This window comes from Streptopelia decaocto, assembly GCF_964273445.1.
Source record: "Streptopelia decaocto genome assembly, chromosome: 3".
In the NCBI taxonomy this organism is placed as follows: Eukaryota; Metazoa; Chordata; class Aves; order Columbiformes; family Columbidae; genus Streptopelia; species Streptopelia decaocto.
In genome coordinates this window covers 54,985,902-55,010,472 of record NC_138656.1, presented here as the reverse complement: position 1 = coordinate 55,010,472, position 24,571 = coordinate 54,985,902, and the positions used below count along the sequence as shown (strand labels likewise).

General features: G+C 39.7%; 2 protein-coding genes across 3 annotated transcripts in view; both read left to right on the top strand.

The window, feature by feature from the left end:
* RGS17 (regulator of G protein signaling 17) overlaps positions 1 to 3,084 on the top strand; it is a gene marked incomplete at both ends in the record, with an annotated part of 29,824 nt that extends 26,740 nt beyond the window's left edge. For both annotated transcript variants that reach the window (XM_082048892.1, XM_082048891.1), the window contains one exon: positions 2,896 to 3,084. In XM_082048892.1, the coding sequence (XP_081905018.1) occupies positions 2,896 to 3,084 (189 nt within the window). The remainder of the gene's footprint in view (positions 1 to 2,895) is intronic.
* Positions 3,085 to 9,517: 6,433 nt separating this feature from the next.
* Positions 9,518 to 22,857, top strand: MTRF1L (mitochondrial translation release factor 1 like). Its single transcript, XM_082047328.1, has 7 exons — positions 9,518 to 10,005; positions 12,644 to 12,723; positions 13,968 to 14,151; positions 18,182 to 18,345; positions 19,950 to 20,067; positions 21,191 to 21,327; positions 21,782 to 22,857. The coding sequence occupies exons 1-7, from the start codon at positions 9,708 to 9,710 to the stop codon at positions 21,995 to 21,997; spliced, it is 1,197 nt and encodes a 398-aa protein (XP_081903454.1). The 5' UTR covers positions 9,518 to 9,707; the 3' UTR covers positions 21,998 to 22,857.
* Positions 22,858 to 24,571: the final 1,714 nt, after the last annotated feature.

Below are 24,571 nucleotides of genomic sequence, written 5' to 3'. Positions count from 1 at the left end.
ATTCAATCAGAAACAGTGCCTGAGTTGAAAAACATCCCAGAAAAGGAATGCCACTTTCAGATGGATGCATTCCTTAACTCTGCTAGTGTGGGGCTGCGCAGACAGCCCTGTAAGCCCATGGGAGGGGAAAGCACAGGGGTGGGGAGCAGGGGAGGCTGTTGATGGTGGGCAAAGAAGGACAGCTGCCCATCCGTAGGAGAGGTGGACAGGGGGGATGCACATTGCACCTCAGGTGCTGGGTGCAGGCCTCACCATCAGCACAGAGATGGAAAGTGTGTATCAAGCAGGCACTATGGGTGTTCTTCACAGAGAGGGTACCTGAACGGTAAGTACAGCTTGCTAGCATGAGCAGGCAGCAGTTTACTCACAGCTGGGCTGCATCATAGTTGGGCCTTGTGACCAATAACCAAGTAACAGTAAATCTTGGAGGAGAAAGAGCTTGCCTGTTGTGGCAGTAACACACTCCAATGTGCCAACGAACTAAAAATGACAGATTCTATAATTGGTACTGAAGATGTAATAAAAATGTATATTTACTCCTCACTACCACACCACAGCATACCATGCCATGCTATACCACTGTATTTCAAAGACTTTGTTTCACCACATATACAAACACACAAGCTCACACATCTACACGTGTTCTTGAGCCACAGAAATTACTTTATGACCTGTGAGATTGTAAAGAGGTATGTTTATTTACAGCTCTGGACACACGGGGGAATAATTCTACCTAAGACGTGCAAATTTCCAGTAGCTGTGAGCTCGTTTAAATGCAGTAAAGTGTTACATATTCATGAAAGTTCTAGGAATGCCTATACATATTCATAACCTGTCCCCGAGAAGGCGGTTCTTATTACAATGAGTTCCAGGAAATTATTTCCTTAGTCTCCACCTCCGGCTCCTCCTGGTTGCGCCTACACAGTGATCGTTAACCTGGGTCTTCTTCTCTGTACACGGTCACCTTTGGCCTGGTGTGATGAGTTGGTTTGGACTCAGACTGCTAAGGTGGTTAGAACTGGTGTATTTCCTGTCCTGTGCCCAAGTTTCTGTTATCTGGTTCACCCAAGGATGCACCAAGGATGCACCCAAGGTTTTTTATCTTTGCAAGGCCTGTGAAGTCATCAGTGAACTCCTGTTTCCCATACAATAAGTTACACAAAGCTAAGCAAGGCTAGACAATTGTGATGTGTGTTAAGGGTTAGCTCTTTAAGTGTTAGGTCTTTAGTTCTTTAAGTGTTAGTTCTTTAAGTGTTAATTAGTTAATTGTTAATTAGTTAATTCCCTGTATCATTCTGAGTTGTCACATCTGGGAGCATGCTCCACATAGCAAGCTATCTTGGTGCGTGGAGCTTTCCAGGGTTGAACTCAGTCCTTCAGACAATACAATTATGTATTTATATGGTTGCAGAGTTGTGGAGTCAGGCTGCAACCTGGTGTAAATCACAATAGCTTAACTGATCTATACTTGGTACTTCTCTATTCAGTGTTTTGACCTTTTTCTTCTTAACTGAGTAAACCCTTGCTGGCCCCAGTGGGCTTCTCTGCTATTGCCTTTATGATTAATCCAGAAGGCATTAATTATCCTGGTTTTAGAGCATGTCGTGGATAAGCTGTACATTCACTCAAACTTCTAAAGATATTCTAAAATCATCTGTGAATTCATCCCAAGCATAATATGCCCTTTTCTGCCTAGGTGCAGGATTTTATTACAAATGGAAAGTAAATGAGGAGCTAAAGTGGAAACTTGCTAACAACTTCAGTATGGATATACGATATCCTGAAAATTGCCGGCTGTTAAAGGGTCTTGAAAAGAAGAACAAATCTGAAATAGTTAGTATTAATGGGGAGAATAACACGATAAAAGTGATAGAAAACTGGGTAATTTGCAAGTAACAAGTGTAGTGTCTGAAAAAAAATTGAGAAAATATTGAATCTCCTAAAGATTTAACCACAAATGGCCAGAAAAACAAACAAACAAAAAAATCAGCTCTCTGAATGAGGGTAATTCAACATTCATTTCACAGAATCACAGAATGTTAGGGATTGGAAGGGACCTCAAAAGGTCATCTAGTCCAATCCCCCTGCCAGAGCAGGAACACTTAGATGAGGCTACACAGGAATGTGTCCAGGTGGGTTTTGAATGTCTCCAGAGAAGAAGACTCCACAACCTCCCTGGGCAGCCTGTTCCAGTGTTCTGTTACCCTCACTGAGAAGTTGTTTCTTCTCAAATTTAAGTGGAACCTTTTGTGTTCCAGTTTGAACCCATTACCCCTTGTCCTACCATTGGTTGTTATGGAGAAGAGCCTGGCTCCATCCTCATGACACTCACCCTTTATATATTTATAAACATTAGTGATGTCACCCCTCAGTCTCCTCCAAACTAAAGAGCCCCAGCTCCCTCAGCCTTTCCTCATAAGGGAGATGCTCCACTCCCTTAATCATCTTCGTTGCCCTGCACTGGACTCTCTCCTGCAGTTCCCTGTCCTTCTTGAACTGAGGAGCCCAGAACTGGACACAATATTCCACATGTGGTCTCACCAGGACCACATTTGATGAAATAATTTTAAATAAGTACAAATTATTAAGGTAAGACAACATATTTGGGGAAATCCGGGTTACTGAAGAACTTTATTTAGTTGCATTTTTTTTTATTCTGTTATACAGCTGTGCTTCATCTGACAGATCTTAAGATGGATGCAAAGACCAAGTCAAAACTGAAATAGTTCATGGTCTCAGTCTGTAATTGTCTGGTGGCTCTGAAAAAGAAGCACAGAGCATTTATTGAATAAACTGATAAACTCAGCATGTTCTGTGGAGCCCTGTGAAATAAAGATACATATAACAGACTTTAGATATTACTGTTTAATATTAGTATGTTCTCATCTTCCTCAGGTTAGTCTTGATTCCCGGGTGAGAGAAGTGATCAACAGAAACTTGTTGGATCCCAGCCCTCACATGTACGAAGATGCCCAACTCCAGATATACACTCTAATGCACAGAGACTCTTTTCCAAGGTTTTTGAACTCTCAGATTTATAAGTCTTTTGTTGAAAGTATTACAGGCTCTACTTCTGAAACTTAGTTTTAGTTTTCAAATAAAATAACTTCATTTTTTGGGGGCTGGTGGGATGGAAGAAAAGTAGTTTAATAACATCTGGAGCTGGGTTCCTGGAGAACTACAGTTTAGCACTACTCAGGCTACTGTGAAGAAAACAAATACATATTATGGTCTCTGTCTACATTTTTATCAAGGTCCTCCTTGCTCAAGATGGCATGGGAGGGGAACAATGGATTTGCCAAAATACATTTGTTTCACACTCCTTTCACCCTACTGCAGTCAAGATTGATGTATTTGTAGTTTTATGAACAGTCTCCTTGTGTATCCTCACAGTGCATGTGCAAGGTAAAACTGCTTCACCTACCACTTAGTTGTTGCAATATTTAATCCAATAACATAAATTATATCTGTATTTAAGAACTTTTTTTGTGCAATACAGTCTTATGGTACATAGAAACAATTGCAGCAAACCAGAAAGAGGCTTGCATTTTTTAACATCACTAACTGAAAAAAGCCAATTTTTAAGGTGTAGCATTACTCGACATGCTCTACTGAGTACAATACACTGACTTGTTGAAGCCAATATTTCTGTACAGAAAAAAGAGCTATTTATCACTGTTTATTTAAAATAAATCAAGTGGAGGATTCCTCTAGTTGTTCACTGCCAAACCTGTGGCATTTTCATTACAGATTTTGCAATGTCAAAAAAAAGAAAAAAAGGAAAAAAAAAAAAAAGAAAAAAAAGCACAAACGACTTAAAGGGATCCATATCTGGGTGACACAATCTATGCGCTGATATTGTTTAATTGTTAAAAGAACAAAGATTTTCAATGTACATTTCAGATGTCAGATACTGTAATTGATTTATTAAAGACTGGCTATCCAGTTCTAACACTGTTGTATAATGTTATGTACTTCAGAAAAAAACAAAACAAAAACAAACAAAAAAAAAACCACTAAAACAAAAACAAAACACAAAAAGCTTGATAATTTAGTTTTTTGAATAAAGAAATTTAATAAAAGATTGCCTACATGTAGCATTTTAGAGCATTTTAGAACATTTTGATGAACTGCATCTGTCCTGTAAGATTTTTTTTCGAAAGCTATATCCAGTAAAAAAATGTTTTTTAAACAAAGTAATGTTTTATGAGGTGGTGGGTTAAAGAAGTCTTAGCTTCTAGCCTCATTGATTTTGAGTAACTCCTTGAAAACAAGGAGTTTGGAGAGTAATATTAAACCAAACTTCAAGGGCTCCTAAACCTACAGTCCTTACCCAAGGAAAATGCCTACAGAAATGCAATGGGTGTCTTGCCTGGGTAAAGAATCCTGTACTGAGCCCTTAATCAGATCTAAGGCAGCGTGGTACTCCCGTCACTTGGCTGCCATGGTGTTTTTAATAAGTGTTTGCTTCGCCTTTTTATCAAAAATTGTCCAATTTTAGGATGCATTTTGATGTGTAAAGAGACAGTGACTCAGAACTTAAAAAGACCCATCTTCATAGCTACCATAGACAAGCAAAATTAGCATTAGCATCCCTCACAAACTGCTAAAAATTTACCAAGAAACGGCTTTGAATACTTGTTAAATATATATATATATATGTCTGTATGTGTGTATATATATATATTTAATACTGACCACTCTGGTCTTATACTTAAGAGTTGAGAGGCAAGGTTCTCACACAGGACGAAACATGGCATAAGCCTGTTGCTTTTGATGGGACTGGAAGGTCTGGCAGTCATGTCCTGGAGCAGAATCCAGCCCCAACACAATTGGCTCCAACCACCCAGTTACTCCAGTGCTGGCTCCCGCTGGAGCTGCCGCTGCCAAGGCGGGTCTGCTGCTATACAGCAACTGGTAGGACACAGGTCTTGGTTCATTTTCTGGGGCTTGTTTTTTTCCTTTGTTTTACTACCTCTCATTTTTTTAATTTATTGAACATGCTTCAAAGAGCAAGTCTGGGGAATTTTTTAATCATTCTTTTTACTTGAAACCTGTGTGCTTTTTTTGGATATATATACGAACAATTTAATGAACTGTTTCTTAAACTCATTTGGTTTTGTAATTTATATAGAATTCAGGAGATGATTAAAAGGGCTATTCTCTATTCCCTATGCAAATATTTTAACTGTTGTAGTGTTTGACAAAATGGGATCTAAAAAAAAATCTGCAAAGTGGAAAAGAAATCTGTTTACAGTGGCGTTGCTGACTATCCTACCATATTCAGCACTTTTAAATATTGTTATTTATGAAAATGTAGTTTAAAATGCAAGACAAAATATTTATAAATGTTTCTTTTAATAAATACGTGTTTTGTCTGAAAGTGTTATTGTGTTATGATAACTTCATTCATGTTGGTTAGCTACTTACCATTATGAATAAAATATTCAATTGTTATACTGATAGAAAAATAACTATGATGTTTACAAATCCTGAGGGGGGAAGATTCAGTGAGAAAGGACCGCCTCCTTCTACTGTGAAATACTGTTAGAAAAATGCATTTTTCTGGCTTTTTTTCTTAATTGGAATTTAACTATGGTCCTACATACGTCTAGTATCATTTGATTACAGTTATATTTACTGTGGTACTAGGCATATACAGCATCATATATGTATATATTTACATAGCGTAATTTCAAGTTTGTTGGTGTTTGAGGCACAATACATTTAGTCCACACATCTAAACAATGTGTAAGAGACAAAACTGCATGCATAAGTCTTTACAAATGTAGACTTGAATATTCTTTATGTTACTATTTGATGGTGACCTGCTAGTCATAAGCTATCTTTATAAGATACTTCACACAGGTAGAAGTTCTTGTCAACATAGACAAGTCATCCTTTCAAGGACACTTTTAAAGCTAAATGTGCAGGCATAAGATTCCAAAATCTGTATTTGGAAACTGTTACGTCATTTTGAAAAATATTACACAAATCTTCAGTGTAATACTGCAATGAAATCACGTTCAAAATTTCTTGTCTTAAATCCTCTATTTGGAGGGATTTAAAAATTGAACATAACGTGGAGTTTCTTTCTTGGAGCAAATGCTCATATTAAAATGATTAATATACATTTCATCTATCAATTTGGGTTTCCCAAATTTTTTTAATTAAAAATGGGTATGGTCCAAATGGACAACAAATCACACCATAACATGATCTCATTGCCTATCATACTATTCTTTGAACACAAATTGTAAAACAGTCAAGCTATTAAACTGATTTATTGTGCATGCAGTGTACAATACACTTTGAGAAACTGCCTAAATACACTTATTCAATAGCCTGGAATAAAATAAGTATGTATTTAACTTGTATTTCAGTTTTTCATGAGAATGTATATAGCAAGTGCACTACAGAAAGTGAGTTATATTTTTGTCACTTTTGCCTAGTGTCTAATCTTTTCTGTCAAACAGAGCCTAAATCTGAATAGCCGCAAATAAGCACAGCACTTGGGTACACTCCTAAGACCTCTAGGTTTCAAAGAAATCCAATATATGTTGTATTACGCACGTGCTCAACTTAATTGTTTACAGTCAACTGAAAGCTGAAAGTAATTTGGAACACCCAGGACAAAACAAATCAACAGTATTTCAGTTAGACTGAAGGCATGTATGGTATGAAGGAGACTGAAGGTATGATGGAGAAAAGCCAGGTCGGTGACAGGGGTGGCTGTGCTGCAGGTTACTCAGCCGCATCCAGGCAGCTGTGGCAGCGTGGCAGCCGTAGCACAGCCAAGTCCACAGCCACCCCACTGCTTTCTGGAGCACCTGTGGAGTCCACAGGATCCATTCACAGGACACCACAGAGTGGACACAAACCAGATTTAAGCTAGAAACAGCTCTGTTGTAAACTGAAAGTATGCTGAAGTGTCTGCTAGGTTGTGGTCTAAACCAAGCAAATAGGGAAGACCTACATTCTGCCTTAAACAGTCAGGTTTTAAGCTGTCACCTGATGCCAGACTTGCTCCCCCAAGCGGCAAATTCAATCACAAGGAGCATCCGCCTGTGGAACCAGTATCTGAAACAGGTGGGAGGCTCTTTCAGTGAGAGCAGCTTGCTGGACTGACCACGCTTGAGCCCGCTCAGGAATGGGCAGCTTCTGCATGCAGTAAGTGCTTGTGAAAGACATTTAGCATAAGTATTCTGCAAAGCCAATTCAAAAGCAATCAAAGCTGATACAAGAAAGTTTTTTAACTTCAGCGAGACTATACCACAAGGAGTAAAGTTCACACCTCTGCAATGTCTGTGAGGCTGCTCCTGGCAGTATTAACAACCCAGCCAACAACAGCCCCAGTCCTTCTCAAATCCAACAAAGCGAAAAATCAGGGTTCCATGTAGACAGACATCTGCAATATTTGCTCCAAGTTGATTTGAACCATGTCTAACTACCAACTACAAACTAAGGTTTTTCTCAGCCCTTAATGCTGCTATTTGGGGAGACCCAAGAGCAGCACTGTAGTATATGCTGGGACATGGCTTCGGTGACGAAGGTCCAGTCCTATTCACCTATAGCCTGAGTACATTTGCAGTGACAAAACATCAGCCCCATTCACATAGGTCCTGAATACTTCTGTTGGCGGTAGAAGTGACATTTGTGGGATGAAAGAAAAAAGCAATAATGGTGCCAAAATCAGCTAGGGAAGACAAACAAGCAAACAAAACCAAAACCAAACAAACCAAACCAGACATTACTTCAGTTCTATACCAAACACCAGATTTTGCCCCTTCCTTTACCCGTAAACTCACTCTGTGGAAATTAATCCTTCTGATTTAAAACAGGGCTACAATTCAGGTGATTCAAAGGCTGCCCATCATTCACTGACTCACACTACGTATTTTTCTTCTCAAAATCTTTACATTAAATCCTCCTTACTCTAAATTTCCTGAGTTCTGCATACTTTTCTTACAAGCAGAGTTTACACAGCTGTTAAGACTCACATAATTTCTTTCATTGTTACAGAACACCAAAGATACTTGGTCTATTAAATGCATACATTTAATCATTTTTCTTTACCTTTCTGAAGGAAGGCTTCAGGGACCTTCATGGGCAGGCGGCAGTGAATGCAAGGGAAGCTTTCAGTGGGTGAGATTTCATAAGCCAATGGCCTGGGCCATTTGTCAGTGCCAGACTAGCCACACAGACTACACATTCTCCATAACACTCTTCAAGTGTGATTTCACTTTTAAGTTATTTCTACATTGTATTTTGCCAATAAACCTTATTCGAAGTGGTGCATTTATAATCACAGGAAAACATTTTTATCCAATCATTCATTTTAATGTTTAACATTGTGAATAACAAATTCTCACATTGAGTGTATTGCCTTTGGTTTTCCACAATGGAACAAAACTTTCGAGTTTTAATTTGTGATTAGCAAAAGTACTTAGGTGTGCAAGCATTACTCTTGCTTTTGATACTACATGCATGAAAATGATGATTTATTAATGTATCATAATGGAAGTTACAGTTATTCCATCAGTGTAATTTAGTTGCAAAGTATGATTACCTAGTTCTGTTTAGACATGAACAAGGACAGAAAAACAGCAGACCTGACTTTGACTCCTCCATTTACTGTAATATAAGATACCGCCTAATAAAGTTTTATGGATAGTTGCACATTTTTGTAATAAAGTATCTTCTTCAAACCGTTTTGAGTTTAGCCAAGAATCTCATTGAAGTGGTTATCTAAAACAAGGTTACTATGCCACCCTGTCTGCCTGCCAGAGGGGATTTGTCAAGATCATCCCGCAACATCCATCATATCACATTTCCTAAATGACTGTATCTTCACTGCATCCCAGTTTAGAACTTGGACATAAGACACTGTACTCAGATCTGTATTTTGGAAATAAGTAGTTCACTCTCACCACTAGCCTCTATGTAAAGGCTCTTTCAATTGCCCTTTTTTTTTCTTCTTCTGACAATGCATTTCTTTTCCTCCAAATGGTTAATTTTACACCTGTGTTTCCGTGGAGGTAACCTTCCACAAGTGTTTGCAGCTTCCCCCTTCTCCTCACGGTATTTTTATTCTGAAATCTTCTGGAGCGGGAGGAAAAGACCCGTAAGAGTAACCTAGATATCCAAATCCCCGACTGACACCTCCCACTTCCCCTCCCGCATCAGCAGCCCCCGAGGCTGGCCGCATTGCGGAAGGACACGGAGCAGCCGCGCCTTAAACTTGTGCTATGGAGGATTTGGCGAGAATTTGAGGTTTTGGGCTTTTTTTTTGTGAGAATAAAAAACAGACCCAAACATCACCTTCTGTGCAGCGTTAGCAGCCCCTCTGCGACCCGCCAGGGGGCGCACGGCTCCAAGCACAGTGTGCGACCCGCCCCCCCTTCCTGCGGCACTGTGGGGTAGCCCGGCTACCTCCGAGCCCCGCCCCTTTGCCCTGCCCTGCCAGCGCTGGCCAATCAGGGCGCGCCGACCTAAGGGCACAGCCCGGTGAAGAGAAGTTAGCCGAACCCCTTCGCCCCTTTCCGCCAGCAAAGCCCCGATAATTCCCGACTGCTTCTGAAATCAGAGCCGAGCCTCTTCGGCAGCTTCCGGAAACCCGGAAGGGAGGCGGCCGAGCCCGTTTGGGTGTCTCCGGGCCCGGCAAGGCGGGCGAAGGAAGCGCGGCCGAGCTGCGGGCCCAGCCGGGCATGCGGCTGCTCTCGCGAGCTCTTCGCGCGGCGCAAGGCTGTCGGGCCGCCGCGCTGCTCCCTCGGAGCCCCCGAGCAGCACCGGTCGGGAGCGGCGCGGCGGGGACATGCCCGCGGCAGCCGCGCCGCGGGCTGAGCGCCCGGCCCTGCCTGGACGAGCTGTTCGCCGCCCCCTCCTTACGCCGCCTGCTGGAGGCGCGGGCGAGGGGCGAGGCGGGGCCGGAGCTGGCGGCGCGGATCCAGCGGCTGCGCGACAAGGAGCAGGAGCTGCGCGACACGCGGGAGCTGGCGCGGCAAGGTGCGGGCCGCCAGGGGAGGGCGGGGGCGGGGAGGAGGGCGGTGACGCGTAGGCCGGCGCGATTGGGGGAACGTGCCGGCGCGGGGCGCTGCAAGGCGGGAGGGTTAAAAACCAACCCCAAACCCGTCAGCTGGTGAAGCGTGAGGCGGTTTCCTCGTGGCTTCCGTCACCGGAAACAGAGAAACCTCCAGGGCGGGGGGGAGCGGGAAAGGGCCGTTCGCCGGTCTGGAAGCCGCTGGCAGTTGAAGGAAGAGCAGCGTAATGGCATCTGTTTAAAATAAATTAAAAACAATTAATCAGGGATAGAAAACTCGGTTTTTTTGTGGATTTTTTTCGTGCTGTCAAGACAGACCAGCACGCCAGCCTTCGTGCCTCCGTTCCAGCCGTTGTAGACCTTGGTGCCTGTTCGTGCTGCCCACTCATTGTGATTTAGCTCTGTATGGTGTTAGTAGCCGCACACTTTTAGTGTTTCCAAGCAGGAAATACTTTTTATTCTGAATCAAACTTTGTTTTCATAGCAGTTGGAAACCAAAATGCAGAAAAGCAGTACTTTAAAATCAGTTAACATTCACTAGATCATTAAATAAATGTTCCCTAGATCGTTTTATAGTTATTGTTTCTCTAAATACTGCTTAAATAAGTGTTAACTGTAGTCAGTTATTTCAGCTAATGGAGATGACAAACACTGTCTGAAAACAGCTGGTCTATGGGTTTGGGTTTTTTCTCTTCTATTCCTTCTCTCCCACTTTGGATTGAAAAAGGAGATCTGGTACATTTAGGACAAATTAATCAATGATCCAATCTAAGTGAATGAAGTTGAATGGAGGAGTTTTTTTCCCCCCTTCTTTTCAGAACCTGCTGAAGAAGCCAGTGTCATCAAAACCAAGCTTAGAACTTCAGCAAAGTGAAGTAATTACAAGTGCTTAGTCAGTAACTTTGAACATGTCTATAGTTCATATTTTAAAATATTCAGATATGTTATTTTAACTTATTTTTAGGGCTTATATTACATTTGTACCTTAGCATATTCAACTATTAAATAGATTCTTAATTGTTTAATAATTGAATTATTAATAGCAGGTTTGATTGTATTCTGTTTATAATTCATTAATTCTTATCCTTCCTTCTGTTGGCCTTAATTATCAGCCCTTGATCAGTCAGTAGTTATTGTAAAGAAATGTAGATAGTTGAAGATGATCAAGTTTACGTGTTTATAATTAGTCAGCTAGTCAACCGTGCATGCTTTTAGCCAGCCGTAGGTGAAGCATGCTTGGTGTTTAAACCAATGTATGCATGATTGTCTTTTTTATTTTCTTTTTACAGAAGTGATTAGGGAAGGGCTTTAAATTACCTATGTTAAACCTGAATTGTAAAGTCCAAAAGTTTAATTTAAAATTGGCGTGATGACACAGTTACAGTGGTGAAAACATGTGGCTGTATTGTAAAAGTGCACCTCCCGTCTCAGATGAACGGATTTTAAAACTTGCTTTACACCGCAAGAAGTCTGGCATCTTTCTTTTCCTCCTATTGCTGCTGCTATGTGTCTCTGTGCCCAGCCCAGTTCCCCCTTTTTCACTGTGTGTACCATTTTCCCTTTTGGGTGTACTGTTTTTTTTTCTTCTGTGTGAGCTGAATCAGTGCAAATCAGAGGCTGCTTAAGATGTTGAGGTTTAGTTAAATACAGGGTTTTTTTTTGGGGGGGTGGGTATAGTTTGATATTGACCATTAAAAAAAAAAAAATATATATATATATGTACATATCGAAACTGTAGTACAGAAAAGCAAGTCTTAATTGTAAAGCATTACTGATGTGTTAGAAGTCTTGCAGCTGTTCTTGAATAAATTGACAGAGATAAAATTCTTGAAATTACTATTACTGTCTTCAAAAATTTTGCATAGAATGATAAGAGTCCTTGTAATGGGGAGTGTCAATTGTGGGGCTGCTGTGCTCTTAAAATCCTTGATGTTCCTGGCACAGTGAAATACAGAAGGTAATTTCTTAGTATCGCAGAATGGCTGAGGTGTGAAGGAACCTCTGGAAATTATCCAGTGCAACCCCCTCTTCAGATAAGGTCACCATCACCAGGTCCCTCAGGCTTGTGTCCAGTCAGGGTTTGAATACCTCCAAGGATAGAGACTTGGATTCTGCAGCCTTTCTAGGCAACCTATGACACTGTTTGACCACCAGCACAGCAACTGCTGGGTTTTGTAGTTGGGTTGGTGTGTTGATTTTTTTGTTGTTGTTGTTTTGAGAGGGTTTTTTTTGATTGGTTGGGTGGGTGGTTTGGTGGCTTTTTGTTGTGTGTGTGTGTTTGGTTTTTGGTTTTTTTTAACATATAAGTCGAACTTCTTGTATTTCAGATATTCCCATATCTCACATCTGAATAATATAATAAAACACTCTTGATGTTCGTCTTTGAACACTCTTCATCTTTGTTACAGTTCATATTATTAATAAAATTTTCTGGTGGGTTTAGTGTGTTGGGGGGTTTTGTGTGGTGGGTCATGGTTGGGTTTTTTGTGTGTTTTTTTGTTTGTTTGTTTGTAGAGTAAGTTCTTCATGTAGTTATTTTTCAGAAGGTTTTATGAGAGTGGCACTGATATAAACCTGAGGATTAACCATACTCAAATATTCCAGATGAGAGCGAAGATTTCTGGAAGCTTGCAGAGAAGGAAATCACCTCCTGTGAAGAAGAGATACTTGAACTGAAACACCAGGTTAGATCCCCTTTGAAACCCTCTGTTTCCTTCCTGTTCCTAAACTAACAAATCTACATTGTCTTCTCATCAAAATAAGATCTATATGATAAACTCTTCTCCTCTGCCCTTCACTGCCAATTATACTCCTCAACTAGTGTCTGTTATCTAAGGAAAATGAAAAGTGCAGATGGTTTAGAGACAGCCTGTAAGTAACTGCCTACTTGTGTCTGAAATTCTTTGAATCAATAAGCATTAATCAGTTCTATAGTATCAGTGCTGTAGTTTGTCTTGTCTGGGTATTCCTTTATAGATATCCAGCTTTTTATCTATTGGAAACATTGAACTCATATAGTATCACACACACTAGTTGTTTGGGTTTTTTTTGAAATAGTTTAATACTCTGTAACTACTTTAGACTGCTACCTTGTATAGGTTCTACATAGTATCCATCTTATTTAATATCAAAATAATGATCTTTAGGTAAACAAATTCTTACATACTCCTAATGTTACTGGTGAAGTAGATGCTGGAGTTGTCAAATACTTTATTCCTTCAACAACAATACAACAGTCACTTTATAAATATGTTTGTAAATACTTATGATTTTGCCAAAAGAAGTTTTTCTCTGTGGAAAGAAACATCACTTAACACTGGTAAAGGAAGATGATTGAAAAGCATCTGTAAATCATCAGGAGTTTTGATCCACCTTGCAAAATTGTGATACGTTTTTTTTGGTAGTTGTGTATCTTTCTTCTACAGATCAATATAAGGCTAGCTCTCCCTTTTTAAATAAATAACTGAATAATACTGCTGAGTTGTTGTTGAAGTACTGTCTTCCTGAACATCCATACCGTCCTAGCTCCGCAGTTGAGACCACATTAAAAGATAATATGATGGGAAGGGAGACGGTCAGCTGTCTTGCAAGAACTGGCATGTATCCTGTGGTGTGCAAGTGTCTCAGGGCTCCTGATGGGTGAAAATTGCCCTGAAGTGTCGTAGGTCTTTACAGAGACTGATGTAGCTCCTGTGACTGTGGACAGACACAGGGAGCCTTCTGTCAGTGCAGCATCCCCCCACCTCTTCCTCAGCGCTGCCTTTTCACTGCAAGAGGCACGAGGAGCCTGTCCTCTGGGCAACCAAGGAGTAGTGCAGAAGAATGTAGTTTTTGATCAATTACAGACAGGTCTGGCATTTTATTACTGTCTTGGTTACAGATAGCAGTGTCAGAGGGAAGTCTTAGCTGGGTGTTTTTGTATTCGCAGATAGTGTTGCTTTTGCTTCCTTCGGAAGAAACAGATGAGAGTGATCTTGTAATGGAAGTAACTGCTGGAGTTGGAGGGCAGGAAGCCATGCTGTTCACCTCGGAGGTATTTGATATGTATCAACGATATGCTGCCTATAAAAAGTGGAAATTTGAAATATTAGAATACTTTCCCAGTGAAATAGGTCAGTAATGACAATAATTAATCTTTGTAACTTTTTAATTTAAGTTGAAACACTCATTCATATGACACTTGAATTTCCTGACTACAGGAAGCTAATTTGCACTAACTTAATTTTAGAAGCGGGAGAGTGTTTGAATGTCTGAGTACAATTTTCATCAGTTTCTGTATTGGAGAATGAAATTACATTTCAGAAGTACTATTAAAATACTAAAGTGATAAAAATAAATTTGTCTTTCAGTAGTTTCAAAAAGTAGAAATGAAAGTGCTTAGTGAAAGAAAAGTCAGAAAGCTATGCATATATGTTGGTTTAGCTTTATTTTTTTTTTTAATACAGATTACACATACATTTTATTTGGATATGCTGTTCTATGTAGTTGTTTAATGTTTCTAGTGTTTATACATCAGTTTGGTGGTAGGTTGAAAGTCTGTTTATTATGGAACCCTTGGCAGAGAGGGATCAGTATAATTAAGACTGTTCTTGAGATTTAATCTAAAATGTCTTGAATTTATCTGAAATAATGTCATCTGAGGATTTGTGTAAGAAAATGGGATGTTTGCATATAGCTCATTTATAACAACTAATGGATGAGCATAGTGAAGGAATTTTAAGACTTTGGGAGGAGAGATAAGAGATCTAATTATTTATTAAGGACTTCAGCTAAAATTTCACAGATTATCACTTTAACAGCTTGATGCCAGTAAAAGGAGATGATGTTTCCTTTTTCCCCTCTTCCTTTCTGCCTGTCTGAGCAGTCCTACCTTTTTTTTTTCTTTTCCTTGTCTGTTTCGATGACCTTTCACTTAAACTGACAAAGACTTTGCTTTTTACAACTAGGATAGTTTTTTTACCTAGAATAATGTGTTAAGTCAATTCTCCTGAGCCTTAGAGCTAGCATAAAGTAAGCAGCAACAGGGGCTAAATGCAAGGAGGTGGATAAACTGGATCTTCTGTTGAGGACGAGCTGTGAAGTTGTTGCCGTGCATCTCATGGAAGAGTGTCTTTGCAAAGATGGGGAGTGGTAGGTTTACACAACAAACTGAGGCTGTGGCATATGTTAGTTAATTTTAGCTTAATCCAATTACTGTGTAAGGTTTTTTCAAAAAGATCAGGCTGCTATCTTCTTGTTGCTGATGATTTTTTGCATTGGCAATTGTGATTATGTGTCTTTGCAGATTCACATCTGTTAATCCAACTGAAAAACAGCACAGAAAACCCCTCAGATTAGTTTTGAGGTAATCCAGCACAAAAGGAGAGAAATGCTCATGGTGGGGTGGAGGCAGAACCATGTGGCTACTAGTGGTGGCAGTGAGAAAACCAGAACCTCTTTCCAGGAGCAAGAGGTTAAGTTCGCTTAAGCCACCTGTGAAACTGCAATCCAAAACATGGAGACATGCCCAGCTGCTGGCAGGGATTTTGGTTTTTGACCAAAAGATTGCTAGCCACGGTTCTTCGTAGGCTAGATTTGCTAAGTCTGTCTATGTCAACAGGTCTGCAGGCTTACTGTTAGCCATGCTGTTGTGAGTAAAACTAGCATATTTTGCTGACCTATGTTTTGCTGTGGAGGTAATTTATATATTATGGTGGTTATAGATCAGTAGATTGGCACTTGTGCAGTTTGCTGCTCCTAGCTCAGATTGCTTGTGAAATGCTGCCTGTATTGTTACTTTTTTCAGTATTTTTTTCTTAGTGAAAATTTGAAGTGGAAATGGGAAAAGTTAGGATGTTAGGATATGAAATCTGTCGGAAAAACTCTGATCTCTTTTCAGTCAACAATAAAATTGCAGAGAGCAAGCTTTAAGAAATATGATGCTTCTTCTAATGCTTCTTCTGCTTACTTATGCCATATTTTGCACTCAATGATATTTTCAGGTATCTTGAACATTTTCAATTTCAATCACATAGAAATTCACAAAAAAAAATCCACAAGTCTCCTAATTGAGCTTCTCATGTCATTGAGCTACATTACCCTCACTAGAATAATGAGGGTCTTTCTGTGCTTTAAGACCCTTTTTGCATAAATACAGTTTTTGATTCACTGTTACATATTGAGGAATTGAAAGATGGTTCAAAAATTGGACTCCATGGAGGAAAACAGCTGGACATCACAAACTGGGAACTTGAAAATCTAGGTATATTGTTATCACCACAAACTTAAACTCTCCTGAACATGTCACAGATGTGGCTGCAGCTCAAGTAGACAGACTGTACCCATGGTATATGTATTAATGCCAGCAGAAGTGAAGGAAAAAAACCAGAACATTAGCTTTTGCAGTGAACTGCTTATCACGTAATTAATACTTGTCAGTAGTGCCGCAGCCTTGTGGACATTCACATTATTTTTACTCCTGACATAGCCTGGCTTCTTCATGTGCGGAAGTTGCTTATGATTTTTTTATTAATGTAAAGCAGTAAGTTTTATTAGTCAACTACATTGATTATTTTAGGTTATATAACATTCTTTAAGAGTAAAGAAGAACTCTTTTGTTCATTTGAATAGTGTTTGCATAGCTGTAGAAAGATTTCACAGTACCTGTTTGAATGAAACTTACTGTTAAAAACTGAAGATTTTGAGAGATACTCTTATTTGTTAAGTTATATGCTTTATGGTCAGATATATTTTAAATATGAGGAATTTATCTTACAGAACTGAGAGTAGATGATGTCTATAAGTTATACCAGTGAAGCACTAGGTATGTTGAACAGTGCATTTGAATCAAAGTGGTACAGATTTGTACAAGCAGGATAAAAATTTTAAATGCACAAGGACAAAAGTGAGATGAAAGAGAAAATAGTTTAGGCTATTTGCCACAAACACGACTGTAAAAGGAAATATGTTTTAGTAAAGTTATAAGGGAATGTTAAATTTCTATAGATTGAAAACATTTTGTAAACCTTCTCCATGGAGGTGAAAAACCAGGCCTACATTCTGGATGATGATTTTTTCCTGGTCTGCAGGGCATTTTCTGATTCTATGTTGTCTTCATTTTCCTCTTTTAAAAAGCTGATATCTTGTCCCTATGGTTGATTTCCTTTGTCTAGAGATACTTATCAAAAAATACTGTTTTAGTCTATGTGCCAGTTCTTTTCCTCAGCTGTGGTTTCATGTTGCAAGACTTCAACAGCAAGACTGTTTCAAGGCTCTAATCATTCCCTTGGCACACCATCCACTGTGATGGGTCTGGGAGCTGAGCTGGATTAAAAACCAAACTGGGGGAAAATTTACATGTGTTTATAGTGCCATCATTTCTCTGATCCTTCAAACAGTTGTACTGACATGACTGAAGGGTTTGCACATGAGCAAACAAGGAAGAGCAAGATGCCATAAACTACTATTGCAACAAACTCTTTCTGTCACAAAACCATGCTTGTGTTGAGCTTTATTTCCAAGTTCCAAGCTATTCAATACTGGTTTTGAGTACATTGCTGTCAAGTGTTTTGCTGGATGTCTTGGTAAGATGGGGAGGTGTTGGAGTTCTGCTTGCTCCAAGGGAGCAAAAGATGAAAATGAAATAAAAGAGCAAAGATGAGACATGGGTAGGATATGGAGAGAAGTAATAGAAATAAGAGTGTAGATAATACTCATCCTTTAGGTAGAGCTGTTTTTTTCCCATTGAGTGATAAGGCTCTGAACTAACAATGGAAAAGTGATATAGTTTCTGAAGGTAGCTTTCAAAATTTGATCTTTGTGTAAACTTACTACTGGTTTTAGTGCTCTACCATGGTTTGTGAGTGTATGTGTACATGTATGTACGTGGTTTGTAGACAACCTATTTATGTATATAAAAAAGTTAAATTTGACTCTTAAAAAAGAATTTCACAATTCCTGAGATAGTGTGTATGTATGTCTGGCTTTGTTTTTTCGAGAGTTTTCTTGCATCGTTGGTGTAATTCTGACAAAGTTTTTAAATGGTCAATTCATAATTTTAAGAAACAAATGGCAATGATGCTTAAATACACTGTTTGAAACAGAACAGCACAGTACCAACAGTTTTTCTTACAGCTTTACAATGTTTTTTCTTCTGTGTTTAAGGTGGCCTAAGACATGCAGTTGCCAGTATAGCAGGTCTTGAGGCTTACAAGTACATGAAATTTGAAGGAGGAGTGCATCGTGTTCAGCGGGTGCCAAAGACAGAAAAACAAGGACGCATTCACACCAGCACAATGACTGTTGCAATATTACCCCAACCCACAGAGGTAATATTTGTATTAGTGTAACAGAATTAAACATGAGCATTGTTTCTTACATGCCACATTGCGGATATCCAAGTGTTTTCTGTCTCTCTTGGTATTCTCTCTTAAGGACTTTTTTAAAATCTTAGTTTTAAACTTAGTCATATTTGTTTGTTTATGTTTTATTTTTGTCTAGGAGGGTGAAATGAAGAATTTCTGGATTTCCTCATAATCCTAATCTCAAGAAAGTAACTGGCAGTTTAGTTCACTATAACTTGAAAATTCACTGTGTCTTCCATGTTTTGCAGAAAACTACCGTTTTTAAAAGTGAAAAAAGACTGAATTAGTTTACAGAGCTCGTAGAGATTTTTTTTTTAGCACCTCCTCTTCCCCATTTTTGTAGTGTCCTCACTTTCTCCTTCTAAAGTGTACAGGTGATAATTCATTCTTGCAGTATTTGCTTGGTTAAAAACTGGCTTAGAGTTAAAGCTTTGTTTTGATCTTTGTTGCTTGTTGGCCTAGCAAATTGTCAAATATGTTACTCCTTCCTATTATCTCTTGAAGTTGTCTCACTCCTTCCTCCCAGAGACCATCACCCCATCCCAGAGCCAGCCATGAGAATATGTTCCGTTTTAACTAAAAAAAAATCTGGTCAAGTTCAACTGTGTCGAGGGTTAAGATTGCGGGGTGACAATAAAACCCTGGCAGAGGTATTGTTAACCCCCTCTCCCCCCCACTTCCCCCTTTTTGCCCCTCCCTCTCCCCCCTTCCACTCAGCACAGGCGATCGGGAGGGAAAGAAGGACAGAGAGAAGAGAGTTGGAAAAATTAAAGATGTTTTACTAATGCTACTAATAAGAATAGAGAAAATAATACAAAATATACAAAACCAATCTTGAAAGTCTCAGCAACTGCAGAGCCGGCCACCAAAGTCCTGGATTAGACTCTGCAGCCAACCGGAGCTGGATTCAGTCTCTCACTAGGCCTCAGTTCTCAGGGACGACCAGCAAGATCCTCTCCTAAGGTCGGCCATAAGAAGGAGGGAAAAAACGGACGAGATCCTTGTGATCTCCCACTTTTATATGAAGTATTCACGTGAATGGAATGTTATACACAGTTGGTCAGTTTCTTAGTCACTTGTTTCTCGTCGCCCCTCTCGCGAGATGTCCATCCATGCTTATCAATAAGTTTGCATTCCATTGCTAGGTTTACCAAAACGTGTGTCTGGTTCTCCAGGAAAATGCAGTTAATATGAAGGCTTTAGCTGACAGGCAAAACTCACTGAAAGAGAAACTTGTTTTTAACAAAACCAGGACAAACTGTTGGTTAACTGTGCTGGAAGAGGGTGCAGATCTTTCAGAAGAGGGGGAAGACTATTGCTAAGGGATGGTTATGCTTTAAACTACTATTTGTCTGATTTCCTGGCTTCTACCATGTTGCATTCCAATCTGGCTACAAGGAGTTGTTAACATGTTTGTAAGTGGATGCGAGCTACCATTCATAAACATTAAAAATTTTCATCTTGCCTGAATATGCTGTATAAAATAAATCAACTATATTTGTCTAGAAAGAAACAACATAAATGTGTTGGTTTTGTTTTGTTTTGTTTTCTCCTGTCTCCCATGACAGATGAGGCTGCAAATTAATCCAAAAGATCTGCGGATAGAAACAAAGCGAGCTAGTGGAGCTGGAGGCCAGCATGTCAATACCACAGACAGTGCTGTACGGATAGTTCATATTCCAACAGGTGCTTCATTTTTTCCTTAGCACAAGGTCTACATTGCAAAACTGCTATCAGAATTTCTTTTGAAGATAAAACCACCATTTCAAACGTGGACAACAGTAGAGCAGAGTTTTCTTGTCGTTTTCTTGTGTGTTTATAGTATTGTAAATGCACCATCTTGTGCCCACTCCAATTTCAGTAGGTAAGCTGTCCATTGTGCCATTAAGCACAATACTCCAAAAGCATCTTCATCGGTTTCTATGGAAAAGTTTTATAGTTAAGCTTTCAAATAATGGAAAAGAAACTGAAAAACAGAGTGGGTTAAAATCTGGTTATTTACCTTTTCATGACCAGTCTCTGAAAGAAAGAGAGATTACTCCCTTTCCATATTAAAATGTTGATCTTAATTGCAGAGTCTACTCAGGATGCCAGCTTCCATTTATCTGTTGGCTCCTTTCCCATAGATTACACACGTAATTAGGAGGCACGTCCCCAGGGCTCAGGTTAGGAAACGTAGGAGGGATAAGATACGCCGTCAAACACTACCTGATTTTAGCTATCGTATTGTTTTTTACTGCCGTTCCTAAGCTTTTTACTTCCTTTTGATCAATCCACAACAGCTGCCTTGACTTTCATTGCTTTTTAACTTTTCCTCTTTACCACAAACATTAGTCAGGCTTTACAGCCTCAGGGTAATCCCGAGGGCTCTTTTATCTCCACATATCCAGATTTTTGCCACACGTTTCTTCATGTTTATTGAAGACATTAATCAATTCTGCACTTGTTACATCACTTCAGTAAAGCAGAATGTAAACAGTGGAGAGGATAGAATTCTGTTCAAGATATGGTGACAAAAAGGTGTTCTAGATTCAAAAAGTTTCGAATTGCCTGCATGTTTGGAAAAAAAACCCCACAAACTAAAACTAGCAGATGGTCTTGGCTTATGGCTTAAAGCACCTGTACAACACAGCCTGCATGTCTCTTCCAAAATGTATCATTAGACGTTAATAAGCCTGGACTTTTACATTCCTAGTCCAAAACATGTTTTGAAGAAAGAAACAGCTTATTGTAATATAATAATCTTCTAGAAAGTGCAAAACCTTTTTGCTGTGTGTTACTGTAGTGTTAAATGTCATATTTTTGGCAGGGATTGTGTCTGAATGTCAGCAAGAAAGATCTCAAATTAGAAACAAAGAGAAGGCTATGCAAATGCTGTCTGCTAAACTGTACAATGCCAAACTGGAAGAAGAAACCAAAAAGAGAAACAGTGTTCGAAAGATTCAAGTAAGTGTCACTCAGTAAAGATACAATTCTGGATGAGCATATGTTCTTGGGGTGACTCCTGTGTTGAATTGCAAGTAGTAAATGGAAATATAGAAGAACAGGAGCCCATAAGGACGTATACAAAGCAAAAAACCCACAACATTCTATTTGAGCAATAAAGGTGGTACATTAGCCAGACTTAAAATTTCGGTAGTATCTAAATTCTAGAGATCTAGTGAAAGCAACTGCATTAAAGTATGAAGAACCAGAACAGTATTAGAAAAAGATGCAGTAAAATTGTTCTTTTATGTTCAATAACAATTACTGCAACTACTGAACTAGTCTGAGCACTATATAACAAATTTTGCATAATCATGGGAGAGAAAGCTTTTGCTTTAGAGGCTTAATCAATATTTCATCCTTTTTGTTAAAAGGTGAAGATGACGTTGATAATCTCATTCTTCTTGTTTGATAGATTGGGACTAAAGGAAGATCAGAGAAGATTAGAACATACAACTTCCCACAGGACCGAATTACTGACCACAGGATAAGCAGATCAGTGCATCATGTTGAGTGCTTCATGCTAGGACAGGGAATGCTAGATGAAATGATACAAACTCTGAGAGAATACGCCGATTATGAGTCTTTAATAGAAATTATTTCAGAAAATGAAAAAAATAATCTATCCTGAACATTGCTCTTTGTCAGACCATTACAACAGATTTAGACAGTTGTCTGCAAAGGAGCTTCTTGGAGCACCACCCAGAAAATGCAACTGCTTTTCAGATAATGAGAGACACTACAGTTTGTTTCCTCACTTGTTGAGTAGGAGACTTTATTACCTTTATATGAGACATCATTGCTGCAGCAGTCTACTTAAAAAGTGAATTTGACCGGGCAAGAAATAACTGCAGTTTTTAACTTTTTCCTCTGAGAAGTTACCAATACACCAATTTTGAAAGGTATGCATTAAAAAAATGGGCTAGTTCCAGTTTCCATTTAAACAATAGTTTAAATGTCAGTACATTGTCAAGTAGGTTACTTGACAGAATTTAAAAAAAATCCTATTTTGTTTGAGTGATTGGAAAAATGTGATAAATAAATTACCCCACTACTAATCTGCGTATTTGTTAATTGCACGTGGCAGAGGAAGAGTCAAGGTGTATGTCCTTCATGTTTTCATGGCCTTCTGGCCCTTATTAATAAACACAAAAAATATTCAGGAATATCCCTTTTTCAAAAAAAAAAAAAAGCTATGGAGCCAGGTGACAAGTTAATGTGAGTTGTTTTTGAGAAGAATGTTTCTATTCTTGAGTCAAAAGTGAAACTAATCATTACAATATTGTTTGCCTGACATTTCAGTCTCCATTTGGCTTCAATTCTTCAATTCAGTTTCTCCTTTATATTTTGAATAGGCTCTCCAGTACGTTGACTTTCTAAAGGTTATGTAGTACGAACAGCATCTTATTGCTTTTGTCTATTTATTAACCAGCATCTTAAAACAATTGATCTGTGAAAGCAAAATAAAACTTTTGCCTTTCTAGTCTCTGATATGTGCGCTCATATATCTGTGAGTAATGCCACATACATATAGCAATACAAAACCTGCAGCTTCCATGCCACATTATCCCATCATGCATTATACCTATTTAAGTGTGTGCACACACAGAATGTATTTTAAATAACAGTAAATAAGAAATTGGAACCTAAGAAAAGCTGTTACCATGAAATAGGAGTGTTTACTTTCAGACTCCTAATGAAAATCAGTGTAAGAAGTTAGAATAGGAACAAAGTAAGTTTGCTACAGATAGCTTATAGAAATGCATTATTTAAACATTATATTAAAATGAACTGGTTATTATCAGTTTATTATCTTCTTTTATTATGTTTGAGGCTGCGGTTTGAACCAATGCATGTCAAAAACACATAGAATCATTTAACACCTTTATCAGCTTTGTTTTCTTTGAAAAACTCTAACTATTATTAAGTTCCAAATCTTTTAATGAAAGATGTGTACCTTAACTTCAGGCATAGGAGTGCCTGTATGCATAAGGTGAGGCACCCATACTCCTTTTTGGTAAGTGCAAGACCTAGGCCTAGATTTACTACCAAATTTATAATTTGCATGTAAGAAAGTAAAAATAAACATGGATGCATTTTGTGTGTAAAATAATCAGATATCGATCAGAGCAGAAACTAAGACTGAAGTCTTTATTCCTACCAGATCAGTACTGTAAGCAGAAGACCACAGAGCACTTGTGACAGTTGTGTTGACTTAAAGCCAGTGTCTCTTCTACCAAGCGATGGATGGAGTGTGTGATTCCTTCTCTCTTAACTTCAGTTTCATAAAACAAAGAAAGGCCTTCAGCCAAGTCTAAGCCCTGGACAACTGCGTGAAACTTACAAAAGCATTCAGGTCTTTGTCACCTTAGACCTTCCCTGACGTTCCAGCTGGTGGCGTGCCTGGCCAGATCTTGCCCTGGATTGCAGCTCCCTGTTCTTGTCTGTCTCTGAACAGACACTAGATGTGTTGTTGCCATGCAAGGGGCCAGCCTCTGATCAGCGTGAGAAAAGCCAGATCATGTTGTTGTAGCAGGAGGCTGACAGAGGTACCCCAAAACTGGCATCTGACGGTGTCATGCAAGGTGAACTTCATTGTCTTTGAGCGGTGCCTCCCTGGTCTCTCATGGCAAGCTTTACTGCTTAAAGACCTGAAGTCCCTTGCTCCATGTTCATTTAGTGCCAGGTCTGTTGTCTCACCACAGCTGCAGCCTCCCTGAGCTGCAGGAAGGTTCATGTTCTCAGGGTGGTGGCATCCCTGTGCTGATGCCCAGCCTGCTCAGTTCCCAGTAGCACTCCCTCTGCCAACTACTGATATCGTTGATTAGACTTCAAAAGAAATATATTTCTTCCACGGGAGGAACCCAGGTGTAAGATCCACTGTCGCTGCCAGGCCTAACAAACCCATCCCCGGGTGCCCGGCGCTTTGCACGCTCGGAAGTCGCAGGGGTGATGGGAGGGTCCCAGGCGCATCCATTTACAGAAGCAAACGTAGACGCGTGTAGGCGCCACGCAGCGCTCAGGCGGGTGTCAGCCCCGTTCCGCAGAAGCCGCTGGTGGGGCCCCGCGGGTACGGAACGGAGGAAGGGGCGCCCGGGCGGGAGATGTCGCCGGGCGGGAGGCGCAGGCGGCCCCGCCCCGCCCCGAGCCCTGTCTCCTACGCTCCTCCCCCTGCCCCGCCCCCGCTCCGCTCGGAGCGCGCGCG